This window comes from Procambarus clarkii, chromosome 23, assembly GCF_040958095.1.
Source record: "Procambarus clarkii isolate CNS0578487 chromosome 23, FALCON_Pclarkii_2.0, whole genome shotgun sequence".
Taxonomy (NCBI): Eukaryota; Metazoa; Arthropoda; class Malacostraca; order Decapoda; family Cambaridae; genus Procambarus; species Procambarus clarkii.
This window is the reverse complement of record NC_091172.1, coordinates 33,046,076-33,061,145: the sequence shown is the minus strand read 5'-3', so window position 1 is coordinate 33,061,145 and position 15,070 is coordinate 33,046,076. Positions and strand designations below refer to the sequence as shown.

General features: G+C 44.0%; 1 protein-coding gene across 4 annotated transcripts in view; it reads left to right on the top strand.

The window, feature by feature from the left end:
• Fancd2 overlaps nucleotides 1-15,070 on the top strand; it is a 123,248-nt gene that overhangs the window by 87,717 nt on the left and 20,461 nt on the right. For all 4 annotated transcript variants that reach the window (XM_069330132.1, XM_069330131.1, XM_045751416.2 and 1 more), the window contains 4 exons: nucleotides 2,366-2,478; nucleotides 4,808-4,967; nucleotides 12,553-12,753; nucleotides 13,896-13,996. In XM_069330132.1, the coding sequence (XP_069186233.1) occupies nucleotides 2,366-2,478; nucleotides 4,808-4,967; nucleotides 12,553-12,753; nucleotides 13,896-13,996 (575 nt within the window). The remainder of the gene's footprint in view (nucleotides 1-2,365; nucleotides 2,479-4,807; nucleotides 4,968-12,552; nucleotides 12,754-13,895; nucleotides 13,997-15,070) is intronic.

The following is a 15,070-nucleotide window of genomic DNA, read 5'->3' as shown; positions in this document are numbered from 1 at the left end:
GCTGTCACCTGAGGACCACATAAAGAACATTGTGCGAGGAGCATATGCTACACTTTCTAATTTCAGATTTGCTTTTAAATACTGCACATGGATGGGGAAATATTAAAAAATTGTTCATGACCTTTGTGAGACCAAAGTTGGAATATGCAGTGGTTGTTCACTGCATATTCCAACTACATATATAAGCTGTCAACAATTGTGACCATGGTGTTATTGCACAGAAAATGCTCACAGAAGAAATTACTGGCCAAGTAGAAAGATGGAGTGTTAATCCTAGGAACCACCTGAAGATATGGAAAGTTATCCTGCCAAACCATAAGTATAGAATTCTTAATTTAGTCCTCAATGGCTGTGAAACATTGCTCTGCTAATCACACAAACTATCCAACAGTTACTTTACCCCCCTGGTTACAACCCATTACCACTATCGTCAGCATCAACTGCAAACAGAGGTGCCTGGTTCATTCACCCGTTTTATCCCAGTGCTCCTTAAACATGCTCTGGAGAAATTGGGACAAAAGGGCGAACACAAGAGTGATGACTGCATGGCCTTTTCAGCAAGCTTTTCATGAAGTGTACTCTCAAAACCTTATTTCTGAGCAGCCAAGAATGCTTCTTTAATTAAGGAAGATTTGCCATATCAAGCCCAGTCTAGGTAAATTAAATTAAAAAATGGAGAGTGAGACTTAACAGTGGCATAAAACTAACCCCAATATGCCACAGAGGATAAAGAGAGCTGCTATTCAAGAGGCTGATTAATCTAGGGCCAGAATTTCTCTGAGGACAGAAGAGGTGGAGGAGGAGACATAACCATGCCACACACTGGAAAGAAATGGTAAGTCATGTGCAGAAGAGAGTACTAAACACTCATCTTTCCCTCTCCTACTTGTTCTGCAAACCAAATCATCACAACCAGGCTCATATGGTCATACAGACCATAATGGCGAATACTCCAAGAGAAGTGAAACGCCAGAAAGTTTGTAACTCGGGTGACAGATCTAGGGACTTGACGTGAAGTAGAAAAAATACCTTTACATTTAAACAGCAAAATAAAGATATACAGTTTGAGCACAATAAGCACTCAATGGTAAAATTAGATACCCACTTCCAGTCTGTTAACTTTAATCAGATGAATGTTGATCAAAAAAATCACTTCATTGTGAACTAGGTCTCTTATTTTCCGTGAATTCTGTATATACAATCATATGCAGATGCTTACTATACTCATATTTCTGGGGAAAGCCCCTACGGCTTCCCGGAGCTATCCAGGCTGACTGGATATGTATAACTTTCTGGCATCAGTCAACGTGCATGGAGTGCTTGCCTACCGGGGACCACGAGCCAGAACCTGGCCCCCTCAGAGAGGCACGAGGAGCCTATAGAAACCCCCCCCTGTGGTTGGGAGCATTTTATGTCTGCCATTGACCAGGATAGGCACCCAGAAAGGCATGCGCCCCAAAACAAACCCCTATTCTGGTGAAATGATTGCTTCCAAAAGCCGAATGAGTGGACACAACTCCCCAAACAAAAATAGAAAACTAGTATGACGTCATCACGTCGCCACGCCACTGTCTGCGCACCCCCTCCCCCTCCTTTCCCCGGGAGGGGGAAGGGGGAACCTCAGACCCTCCGCGCCGGCTATTTGACTGGCAGTTCTTAGGCTGGATGTCAAAATACGCGAAAAACACCGCCGACCGGAGGAAGGGAGGGATGCCGGGGAGCCTCCAGGACTCGTCCAGAAAACCAGCGTGGAATGTAATAAAACGCCATTTTCTGGGTGAGCCCCGGAGGCTCCCTGGAGCTTATCGGGCTAATGTATGTTATATTAGACCGGAATATTACCTAAGGCATTCAGACCTACCAGGGACCAGCGCCAGAACCTGGCCCCTTCAGAGAGGTTTCAGGGAGCAATGACCCTGGAAAACCCCCTTGTGGTTGGGGTTTTCTTTATCTGCCATCGACCGGGGTCAGGCACCCAGAAACGTAGGCATGACAAAACAAACCCCACATGGTAAAAACTAAAACAAAAAAACGAACAGAGAGGTAGAAACTCCCTACAATCACAAGGAAACAAGCAAACATCACACTTTACTGCCGAGCCGATCATCCGCACAGCACTCCAAGCCCTGAGGGGGGGGGAGTGCTTTCATATCCATTCAGCCTGGATAGCTCCAGGGAGCCTTTGGGACTCACCCAGAAAATGGCGTTTCATTATATTCAATGCTGGTTTTTTACATTTCAGTGTAGTGGAACCGGGAAGGGGAATGTGAATGAGTAGGTTCAAGCAGGACTGATCAGGAAAAAAGTGAGTTTAACAGATTAAAATTTTTGCTAATAATGCATTTTGATTTTTATATTATTTAAGGTATTGGTTACTCTCACCTTGACCTCTTCACACCTGGTGAGGTTGCTCAACGTGCTCTTCGGTTTCTCAAGCCAGTCTGTGTTCACCTAGAAACAATTAGTGGTTTCTTTCAGGTAGGCACTACAATTATTCATTTTTGTATTTTTGTATTTGTTCTACTGTACTTAGGTTATTTAAGTTGATCAGTGCAGTTAGGTCACTGATCCTGAAATGTACCAGGTTCAATATTCATGGCAAGACAAGCATTTCAGCAATGTTTCCTTTTACCTGATGCCTCTGTTCACCTAGCAGTGAATAGATATCCTGGAGTTAGGCAATTTTTCTGTGGAGAGCCCCTTCGTGTTCCCGGAGCTATACTGGGGTGATGTGTATATATTAGACCGTGGCAACAGTCAATCGATGGAGTTCTAAGTCTACCGGGGACCAGAGCCAGAACCTGGCCACCTCTCAAGAGAGGCACGAGGAGCAATGGCCTAAAGATACCCCTCATGTATTGGAAGCAGTCTATGTCTGCCATCTACCAGGTCAGGCACCCAGAATGGTGGGAATCCCAAAACAAACTACAGCTGGTTAAAAATTGCAAACTGAAAGCCGAACGAGCAAGGAGAACTCCCCAATCGAAAACAAGCAAACAAGCATGACATCACCACAGCCACTGCACTGCTGCCTGCGCAACTCCTCACTCCCTGAGGGGGAGGGGGACTAGGGATCCCAGACCTCACACTCTGGCTACCCAATCCCAGTTCACAGCTGTTGTATTTGTGGTGGTTGATCGACTCTGGCTCCATCCTTTTGAAAAGTGCTGCAGAGCAGTATTGTTGTTCTGTGTTGGTGGTGTGCGAGCCATGAGTACTGGTGCAACATGCACCTAGGGCCACCTTTCCTAGGTGCCCTGTAAGTACTGCCCTTGCAGTTTAGGGTTAACTTCCATAAGACGTTTCAGGAGACTACCTCCTCGTGGTTCTGTTGCTGCTCAGTGATTGCTCGCCCTTGGGGTTTAGCTGGGGTTCTTGCTCCTGTTTGACCTTGGGTAGGAGGTAGTATCGTCGTTGGCAGAGGCGCAAGGTACTGTGCAGCTGTCTGATAAACACTGTGATGTGATCTGGAATAGAGCAGTAACTATTTTGGCAGGTGTAATGCCAGTCTCACATTAAAAAAAAGAGAAAATAAATTAAAATAAAGCTGCTTTGTCCTCTACAGTGTACGAATTGCAGGTAAAAACAAGAGAATAAAGACCTTAAAATATTTAATATAACAAAACTTAAACAAAATTTACTTTAATTTTACAGAAAATAATAATTAATAATGATTCATCCTCATCGACATTGAGGACGAAGGGTTTCGTTACATCTGGCGAGGCGAGAATGGGATTAGTACAGAGTAAAGCCTTTAATTGGTTGAATGCAATAGATTGAGAATTTGTCCAGACATATTTCTGCTTAGGGCTGGTGAGGTTTATGAGAGGTGTAGCCACTGAACTAAAGTTCCTGTAAAATTTATGATAATATGACGCTATCCCTAGGAAGCGCATGAGCTTCTTCCGTGTAGTAGGCCGAGGGTAATTCTTAAGTCTATCCAGCCTGTGGTCTATGCTCGCGCCCATGACGTTCAGAAGTTTGCAGCTTTGGCTTTTGTGTTTGGTAACATGTTTTGGGCTAATATTCGGGCGTGGGAATTTTGGAGGTTGAACAGGCGTCCTGGCCGCTCGTTATTTGGTGAACGTACCTGCTCCTGGACGTTCTTGTGTTGCTTTGGGTCGCTGGTTGCAGCCGGTTGTCTCAACTTCACTTTGAGGAGTTTGTGGCGACTGCCTCCCGGGTAAGTCCCTCTTTTTCCTTCTCTTTGGGTATGTAGCTCCAGGGAGACGGTGGGGCTCCCCTCAGAAAACCAGCGTTGAATGTAATGAAACCCCATTTTCTGGGTGAACCCCAGATGCTCCCTGGCAACCCTCCCTCCTACCGGTCGGCATTTTTTTCACATTGGTTGAAGCTTAGCTTCCGAACTGGGGTGCTATGCAGCCGGCGCAGTGAGGTCCAGGGGGCCCCCCCTCCCCTCTCTCGGGAAGGGGAGGGCTGGGATTGAGGAGAGTTTAACCTCTCTGTTCGGTTTTTGTTATTAGTTTCTTACCATGTGGGGTTTGTTTTGTTTGACACCTTTCTGGGTGCCTAACCCCGGTCCATGGTTGATAAGGAAAACCCCCAACCATGGGATGTTTTCTAGGGGCCATTGCTCCCTGAAACCTCTCTGAAAGGACCAGGTTCTGGCTCATAGTCCCTGGTAGGTCCGAACTCCATAGCTAGTGTCCCAGTCTGATATAAAAACACATTAGCCCCAGTCTAATATAAAAACACATTAGCCCGAATAGCTCCAGGGAGCCTTCAGGGTTCACACAAAATGGCATTTCATTACATTCAACGCTGGGTTTTTTTATCTGATTTATAGAGCATGATTGCTGATAATGACGGTGTAATGGATGCCCCAGGCATGTTCAGTGAACGGACACGCCCGTTAATGAAAGTCAACTCGATGCTCTTCACAACACTGCATGTTTTTCTGTCTTGGACAGGTCTCCGTCAAGAGGACAACAAAATAATTCTGACAGGTTAGTCAGTAGTGCATGTACAATTTTATGCTACATGTCTGGTAGATTTAATTTTCCAAGACTGTAAAAAACCATATGATACTCTTTTCCACAAAAGGCTTCAATATAAAATGGGGAAGCAAGCTTGCATAACTGGTAACACACTTAACTAGATAATAGAGTATCTAACAGATATAAAACAGAATGACATTGTCAGCTAGGTGATGTCAGGATGGATGCAGCTAGCATCAGCTAGGTGATGTCAGGATAGATGCAGCAAGCAGTGTTCATGAAGGCTCACTTCTAGGGCTTTGTTGTTCTTAATCTACAGGGTATAATAAAATTTCATTCTTATAGATAATTTTTGCTCTTTTTAAATTGAATATTAAGTTCATGTTAAATTTTTAATCATTTGACAATTTTTTGTAGGGTCATTTTAAATCAGTGGTCTGTTCTTTCAGACCTTATTCCTTTGATAATTTGTAACATAAAATTATAAACCAAGACCATCTCCAAACTACAGGAGTAGGCAGATAAATGGCTACAAGAGTTCAATCTCAACGTATACAATGCAATGTAGATTCGAAAGAGTGGGAATCGAGAAGTCTTTACCAGCATTGACACTGGAAGCACACACAAACAAAATAATTTCAGCAGCATATTTATTTATTTATTTATTTATTTATTTATTTGTTTATTTATTTATATACAAGGAGTTACATTGGGGGTTAACAGAGAATATAGAAAATAAGTTGAATTAACATTCTTGTAAAGCCACTAGCACGCATAGCGTTTCGGGCAATATAGATAGCTGACAAACATAAGAATGGATTTAAAAACGTATGGAAAGGCTCTTTCAATAAAATTTACACGACCTACATCTGACTGGTACAGTACTGGAACACACAGGACCCTGATGAGAATATGCACCTTGTGAAGCACAAAAAGAAATACACTGTATATAAAAAATGAGGTTTGCAATAAGATTATAGTACTGTATGTTCCTTTGCAGATGACACTAGGATTTTCAAGACAGAGTAGATAATATGGAGGACACTGCAAACCTCCAGTCTGATGTTAATCAGGTCTTTCAATGGAACACAGAAAATAATGTGATGTTTAATGAGGATAAGTTCAGGCTACTGCATTATGGAGAAAACTAAAATATCAAAATGGAAACCACATAAAATGCAGTCAAACCACAATATTGAAAGAAAGAGCAGTGTAAAAGATTTGGGAGTAATCAAGTCAGAAAACCATACTTTGAAAGAACTCAATAAAGTACCTGTTACAAGTGCAAGGAAGAATGACAGGTTGGGTAACAGGAACCTTTCAAACAAGAGATGCCATACCAATGATACTTTTTATGACATTAGTGCTCTCAAGAGTGGAATACTCTTGCACACTAACAGCCCCACTCAGAGCTGGAGAAATTACTAACCTGGAGAGCATGCAAAGATCTTTTACTACTGGAATCCTCTTGAAATCATCTAAATTATTGAGATTGCATAAAATCTCTTAAGGCTGTGTTCCCTAGAATACAGGTAGGAAGGATACACAATAATTTGCACTTGAAAAATATTAGAGGTACTGGTTCCAAATTTACATGCAAAAATAACAAAAATCACTTGAGATCAGGAGCCATGGCAGGATGTGTAAAATAGCCTTGTTGAAAAGCAGAGGTGTAATTGATAAGCTGAGAGAAAACTCTATAAACATCAAAGGCCCAAGACTTCTTAACACTTTCCTTAGACACATAAGGGGTATGACTGCTGACCTCCCACAGTGTTCAAAAGAGAACTTGATAAATACCTTCAAAGGATACTTTATCAAATAGGCTGTGACTCGTATGTCAGGCTGTTTGCAGCTACATCGAACAGCCTTGTTGACCAGACTACCAACCAGTAGGCCTAGACAGAAACCATAGGGACGGGGGTGCACATTGATCCTGTAAATCATTGAATAGTCAATGAAAGTTAAAGGAAGTGCTTGGGTTGAAGTGGAATGACATCAAAGGTTTTTGGACAGTCAAGGAAAATAAATCCACCCATTTCTCTCATGTCTTATTTTGATGACCTTCTCATAGACCTGTGTATATTAGCTGATGTACCCTGGATGGAGTGTTGTAGTGTATTAGCTAGTATGCCAGGGATGTATTATATTAGCCAGTGTTCTGAGGATACACAATATTAGCCAGTGTACTGAGGATACAACATATTAGCCAGTGTTCTGAGGATACACAATATTAGCCAGTGTACTGAGGATACACAATATTAGCCAGTGTTCTGAGGATACACAATATTAGCCAGTGTACTGAGGATACAACATATTAGCCAGTGTTCTGAGGATACACAATATTAGCCAGTGTACTGAGGATACAACATATTAGCCAGTGTACTGAGGATACACAATATTAGCCAGTGTACTAAGGATACACAATATTAGGCAGTGTACTGAGGATACACAATATTAGGCAGTGTACTGAGGATACGCAATATTAGCCAGTGTACTGAGGATACAACATATTAGCCAGTGTACTGAGGATACACAATATTAGCCAGTGTTCTGAGGATACACAATATTAGCCAGTGTTCTGAGGGTACAACATATTAGCCAGTGTACTGAGGATACAACATATTAGCCAGTGTTCTGAGGATACACAATATTAGCCAGTGTTCTGAGGATACACAATATTAGCCAGTGTTCTGAGGATACACAATATTAGCCAGTGTTCTGAGGATACACAATATTAGCCAGTGTACTGAGGATACACAATATTAGCCAGTGTTCTGAGGATACACAATATTAGCCAGTGTTCTGAGGATACACAATATTAGCCAGTGTTCTGAGGATACACAATATTAGCCAGTGTACTGAGGATACACAATATTAGCCAGTGTTCTGAGGATACACAATATTAGCCAGTGTTCTGAGGATACACAATATTAGCCAGTGTACTGAGGATACACAATATTAGCCAGTGTTCTGAGGATACACAATATTAGCCAGTGTTCTGAGGATACACAATATTAGCCAGTGTACTGAGGATACACAATATTAGCCAGTGTTCTGAGGATACAACATATTAGCCAGTGTTCTGAGGATACACAATATTAGCCAGTGTACTGAGGATACATAATGTTAGCCAGTGTACTGAGGATACACAATATTAGCCAGTGTACTGAGGATACATAATGTTAGCCAGTGTACTTTGAATAAATAATATTACCCAGTATACTATGGATATATAATATTAGCCAGTGTACTGTCAATATTAGTCATTGCTTGTTGTATTTCTACTTCCTCAAAATTTTTCTTCACAAACCAAAACGTTTTTGGAAAATCTGTCCAATTTGTATTAGTATATTGAGCAACTTAATATGAGTTTTTATATTTCACTGAAACTATTTAATCTATGTTGGAGCATTGCTAAAAATCTTATCTCGGGGCAGCCCCTTTGTCTTCCCAGAGCTATCCAGGCTGATATGCATATATCTCTAACCTTTGGCATGATCAGTGTGGATGGAGTTCTAGGCCTACCGGGGACCACGAGCTAGAACCTGGCTCCCTCAGAGAAGCATGAGGAGCAATGGCCTATAGAAATGCACATATGGTTTGTAGCATTCTGTAACTGCCAACGACAGAGCCAGGCACCCAGAAAGGTAAGCACTTCAAAACAAACCCCTATTCTTGTTAAAACAACGAAAATAGCTAAACGAGTGGACAGAACTTCCCAAATGAAAACGAGCAATCAAGCATGATGTCACACAAACCGCGCCGCCTGTCTGTATAGCTCCACCCTCCCCGGGAGGGGGAAGGGGGAGCCCCAGACCCACTGTGCCGGCGATCCAAACATTAGTTCTAAGGCTGATGTGGTTGTGGCACGGTCGGGTGGCTCCAGCTCCGAATTCTCTTGCTGTGATGTTCTTGGTGTTCAGTACTGCTCTTACGGTGGCATGCAACTGGAAGTAATATTCATAGGTACTCGGGCTGCATGTGCTTTGGGTCACCTTTCCTGAGTGCCCTGTAAGTGTAACACTGTAAAAGTGTTTGGTTTAGTTTTATTTAATACATAGAGATTCAGGAGTCACAGACAGGGATTTGAGAAGGCGCCAAGTTGTCGGCCTGAGTCTCACACCTCTAAGCGTTAATGACCTCAAGTGACCTGAGGTCAGATCATGCGAATTTCACCTTGCTTCTGCTAATCTTATAATTGGAGCCTGGTAGCCTTCAAACATGCCGACGTTTAAGGAGTGGCTTGGTAGAGTGCCTGAGGCTATCTACTTGTGGGCGGAGTTAGCTACTAGGTTTCCCAATATATACTCGGAGAGCTATCGATTCGAGGGCATTAACAGATAGACCAGGCAGTAGAGCAGAGGAGGACAACAGCCAAGACAGGCTGTCGGTCGGACGGGGGTGACGCTGCCTGACAGCTGCAGACTCCCCCCCCCCCTCTATCCAGCTATAGGCAGACACTTGGCGAGTTGAACATTAAGGTGGCTTGGTCGTGTTTACATATGTTGTGTGATGATCAGGGGCAGTCAGTTGTAGGGTTCTCAAATTCTTGGATGATGACTCGCTGCATATTTCTTGAACATTTGAATTGCTTAAAGTATGATACTTCATATGAAATATAATTATGAATTTATTATTTTAAATTGTCTTTAACTTGGTTCCCTAGAGTTTTTGAGTTGAGGTGAGAAAGCCTCTGTGGTTACTGGTTTCATGAGTTAATGAGTACATGATACAGATGGAACAGACTAATAATGACCTTGATAACATTTGAGAATATTGTGATACAGACAAGTTCCATTCCTTGTCTTGTATGTAATGGTCTAGAATGGATGGTGGCAGCATTTTCTTCCTCTACTATCTACTCTTCTACTTCTATCTACCTTTCTACTTCTATCTACCCTTCTACCTTTCTACCTTTTCTACTTCTCCTACTCACTTCCTACTTACTCGCTATTCTCATTTCCCCCACCCGCGTTACATAAGTACCGCCCTTGGGGCTTGAGGTTGTCTTCGACAAGTCATCTTGGGGTCTACCTTTGTGGTCTTTTGCTGCTTGGTAATTGACTGCCCCGAGTTTGTTCCGGGATTTTCCTCCCTTGTTTACCTTGTGGTAAGGGGTAGTTTATTGCACTGGTGGGTTACGGGGTACTGCGCAATTAGTTTTCACCTATTACAGCGGCTGGCTCTGTTCTTCTTGCGGGGTTTTTCTTTTCTTTTTGTTTTGGCCTGGTAGTGGGTTCTGCCTTTGTGTCCCTTGCCCCTGTTAGTTAGGGTGTTGACCTTTTGTGTTTGGTGGTATCCCCTGCTTCACCCCCCGTGAGTGGATACGTCCCAGAGGTTCAGCTTTAGCAGTTCGTTTTGGTAGACTTGGGTACCGGTTAGCAGTATCCCGCCTAGGCTTAACCTTAGCGATACCAGTCCAAGGGGCCCCTGGGAATCCTCGCTGAGGCGTATGGGTCTGATGGATGCGACCACCCTTGGGTCTCCTCTCGCTTTGGGCGACTTTGAGGGTTGCTCTGTCCCCTTGTCTCAGGACGACGCTCATTGTTTTTGCCTCTGTCATGCTGCCTGTTGGGTCGGTGACACCTTTGACCATGAGTCCTGCGAGCAATGCTGCTTGCTTGTGACTCAGTTCACCCAATCTGATGATGATGATATTAGTTCCGTGTTCTGTGTCCCTTCAGGTCCGTCAGTTCCGTCCTTCCGGAGGGAACTTTTAACCGCTTTCTCCACCTTCTTATCTTGGAAATGTATTCTTCATCATGTCGCAATCATGTTCAAATAGTATCTGGATCCTGCATACATATTGGTCACGGATGCCAATGGGCCCGTATGTGCTTCCGTGATTTTGTGCTTGTTTATCAAAGTTCTCGCAGGTTTGGGAAGATCTTCGATACTTACAATATTATTGGAACGTCTGTAGCCTTCCAGTGGGGCTTCCCTTCAGTCCACGGCCTAGTCCGTGGAGGGGCTGGTTCGGTCTTCTCCTCGAGTCTTCAAGTCGGGTGATTCTGACGCAAGTCTCTCAAAATCTTTTTGGTGATCAGTTGGCTTCGTTGATGGTGTCCCACCTGCGTGCTTTGTCTTGGTGGCAGTATGGGGTTTTGTTGGTGGTTCTTACTTTTCTTTTTGTCTCTTCAAAGGTATCCTGCATTTTTGTTGACTTGGTCTTGTTTTTCTCTCGTAAAGATTTGGGACCGTCGTCTTGACACGTACTGTAACCTTGTATTGTGCGGTGTTGGTGGAGCCTCTGCAGCATGCTCTCGTTATTGACGTTACTTCTGCACCGTTTTGCAAGCTGTGTTGAGCGTTGTTTCACCTCCGGCCTGCTCATGCTCCGCCTGAGCCATTCTGGTCTTTGGACAGGGTGCTTTCGTATTTGTCTTCTCCTCATTTCGTTGCGGCTCCTTCGGTTCAGGATTGTTTTTCTAAAGCTTTTTTTCTTGTTGGCATTGGCCTCTGGGCATCGGGTCGGGGAGCTTCATGCTCTCCTCCGGCGCAGGGGTTTTTGCTCTTTGGGTCGTGGTGATAGGTTTGTTTGCTTGCAGCCGTCTCTTTCTTTTCTGGCGAAGAATGAGACTGCTGCTTTCCGGAGCGGCCCTTGGGTTGTTGATGCCTGATTGATCCGGCTGGGAGTTCATCATGTGTTGTGTTCGGTTGTGGCACTCCGCTGTTATTTGTGGCATGACCTTGGTGGCCGGCGACACGCTTTGGGTTGATCCGGTTTCCTTTCTTCCCTGTTCCTGGGTTCGGGTCTCTCGGGTTGTCCACAGGGTTATTCAGTCCAACCGGCCTGCAGTTTGGCCTGTGGGCCGCTCCAAGCAACAGCCTAGTGGACCAAACTCTCACAAGTCCAGCCTGGCCTCGGGCCGGGCTTGGGTAGTAGAACTCCCAGAACCCATCAACCAGGTATCAACCAGTCTATCCCCGTGCCCATGACGTTGGTAAGTTTGCTGCTCTTGCTTCCGTCTTCGGTAACATGTCTTGGGCTGATATTTGGGCACGAGGTTTTTCTGGGCTTCCCCCAGAAAACCAGCATTGAATGCCGTGAAATGCCATTTTCTGGGGACTTGGGAAGCCCCAGTGGGTCTAGGGTTTTCTCTTCCCCCTCCCGGGGAGGGGGGAGCTGTGCAGACAGGTGGCGCAGCTCGTGTGACATCATGCTTGATTGTTTGTTTTCATTTGGGAGTTCTGTCCACTTGTTTGGCTATTTTCGTTGTTTTATTCAGAATAGGGATTTGTTTTGAGGCGCTTACCTTTCTGGGTGCTTGTCCCGGTCGATGGCAGATATAGAATGCTCCAAATCACATGTGCATTTCTATAGGCCATTGCTCCTCATGCCTCTCTGAGGGGGCCAGGTTCTGGCTCGTGGTCCCCGGTAGGCCTAGAACTCCGTCCACACTGACTGATGCCAAAGGTTAGAGATATATACATATCAGCCTGGATAGCTCTTGGGAGCCTCCAGGACTCACCTAGAAAATGGGATTTCATTACATTCAATTCTGGGTTTTGCCAATAAATTAATTGCTATTTTAGAAAAGATATTTACTAATTTTGTAATAGTTATAGGCATTTATGAAATAAATTTCAGCTATTCTGCGTACTATTGCCAAGAAGCTAGAAGGTGAAGTTGTAAGTGGAATGGGACAAGAGGAATTGATATCCACTGTTTTTCGATACATCTCAAATTTCCATGCATCTGTTGTCAGCATTGGCACTGCGTCCATCCTTGTGCAAACGTTAGTTGTGCTAACACTTCTTCCAGAACATGAAGATTTCAGTGAAAAGCTTGGTAAGTTATGGAAATTCAATTTTCTTTCTGTGTAATTGTCTGGAAAATGCTGTTCACTGATCCCTCACTAATTTAAATCATATGAAAATTTATCAAATTTACTCAGAGATCTGCGGTACCTGATTTCATGGTGCTATATAGCACGGAGCTGCAATCACTAAATTGAACACTTTTCTAAGTAATACTCGGAAGCCGACCACTAACAAACTTAACAGTCTTTGTTATAGATTATCTTGAAGATGCACTTATAGACTGTATCACCTGGAGGACAAATGTAAGAGATTCTGGTAGTCATAAAATATATATGTATAACTTTTATTTTTATTTATTTATTTGTATTAGTATATTTTAGTAGTAGTCTTGTAGACACATGTTACTAAATATAACCAAATGGTTTGATCAATGATTCTGGCAAGAATCTTCCCTATATTTCTTACATTCTTCTTTGGAAGTATGCTGGGAAGTGGTATGTTAGCATGCTAATGTTTTACTGTGATTTTCCTGTATAGTAAATATTTAATAAACTGTAATTTCTTAGTTAAGCTTCTTGGATGCTTCTTGAGCCAGAGCCCTTAAGGACTCAACCCAGGATTTGCATCACCTTTCAGGCTTTCACTGAATTTGTCCCCACACTGTGAGGGGCATCTTTGCAACTAGTCTTATCAAGGAATTTAGAGAAGGAAGACAGTGGCAAATCTAACTCAAGGCACCACTAAGGGACCACTTCACAATCAGAAAATAAGAGGCTGCAGTATCCTCAACATTCCCTGCAAGTGATGATGAGAGATACAAGGAATGCCAGTTACTGATTTTACTAACTATTAACAACAGTTTTGGCAGAGCCAGCAGTCCTCACTTTGTAACTGTCATCTCGCTTATGCTCAGTGCAGGGTGGGGGCTCCATGTTCACTTCACTGCATGGTGCTGCTTATTAAAGGTCTTCAGTCTTTGAGATATCTTTTCAAAAGCTATTTGACACTGCCTTTAGCATTTCTCAGTTCCTCTTCAGTTGTACCACTACCTTGGTTGTGCCTTGGGACTTTGCCCTAGTCCTGGATTTAAGCTGAGAAGAGCTACTGATATGCTGCCCAAAAAGTACTATGTGTTTCATTACACTTTTCTTACATTTTTATGTTATTCAGTGGAAGTGATTGAAGAGCTGTTGAAGAGAGAATGGTATGGAAGCGATGGTGAGAGGGAGAAGGGATCCGTTTTCAACCAGCATGTACACACTTTGCTCCAGGTAAAACTACTTTATTGTTTTAATCTCACTGCAATTGAAAGTTATTGTTTAACTGTAATGACTAGTAATGACTGTAATGAATGCAAGTGTGTTGTGTTGTGCGGTGGCCAGGTGTTCCTCATCAGTACCAGGGCTGCATGCGCTTAGGAGCTTCCTTCCCTAAGCGCCCTGTGAGTACTGCCCCTGCGTGACAGGGTTACCGTCCCTTGGGCGTTCGGGAACCTTTCCCGTAGAGGTTCTTGCTGCTCGGCATTTGCCTCGCCCCTTGGGGCCAGCTGGGGCTTGGGGCCCTTGTTTGGCCCGGGGTAGGGACTGGAATTGTGCTGGTTAGGGCGTCGAGGTGTTGCGCGACCTGCCACCTAAGCGGCGACCGGTTCCTGTTGCCTCTGGAGATGGTGTACTTTTGCAGGGTTTTTCTTTTGTTTTTATTTTCATTTGCCTGGTGGGGGTCTGCCTAGTGTGGCTATAGTTCCACTGGTAGTGTTTGGCGGCCCTTTGCTAGGCCCCCATGATTGTACACGTTGCAGGGGTTTTCAGTGTTGTCCTCTACTGTCTTGTTATTTTTGGGTTTCTTAACCGGTTAGCAACACCTTGCCCGGGCTTCCCGTAGTTGTTACCCTACGGGCCCTGGAAACCCCTGTCGGGGCTCGGTGGACTATTGAATGTGTCTTCCGGTTCCAACCCGTCTTGTACGGGATCGTTGGTTGCTGTGCCCTTGTCTCTGGGTGACAGTCGTCACTTTTACCTCTATCATGTTGCCTGTTGGGTCACTGACATCTTAACTGGTTGATGGGGTTCTGGGAGTTCTTCTACTCCCCAAGCTTGGCCCAAGGCCAGGCTTGACTTGTGAGAGTTTGGTCCACTAGGCTGTTGCTTGGAGCGGCCTGCAGGCCCACATACCCACCACAGCCCGGTTGGTCCGGAACTCCTTGGAGGAATAAATCTAGTTTCCTCTTGAAGATGTCCATGGTTGTTCCGGCAATATTTCTTATAATATTTCTTCCTTAGCTAATGTTCCGGTCTAATATAACATACATTAGCCCGATAAGCTCCAGGGAGTCTCTGGGGCTCATC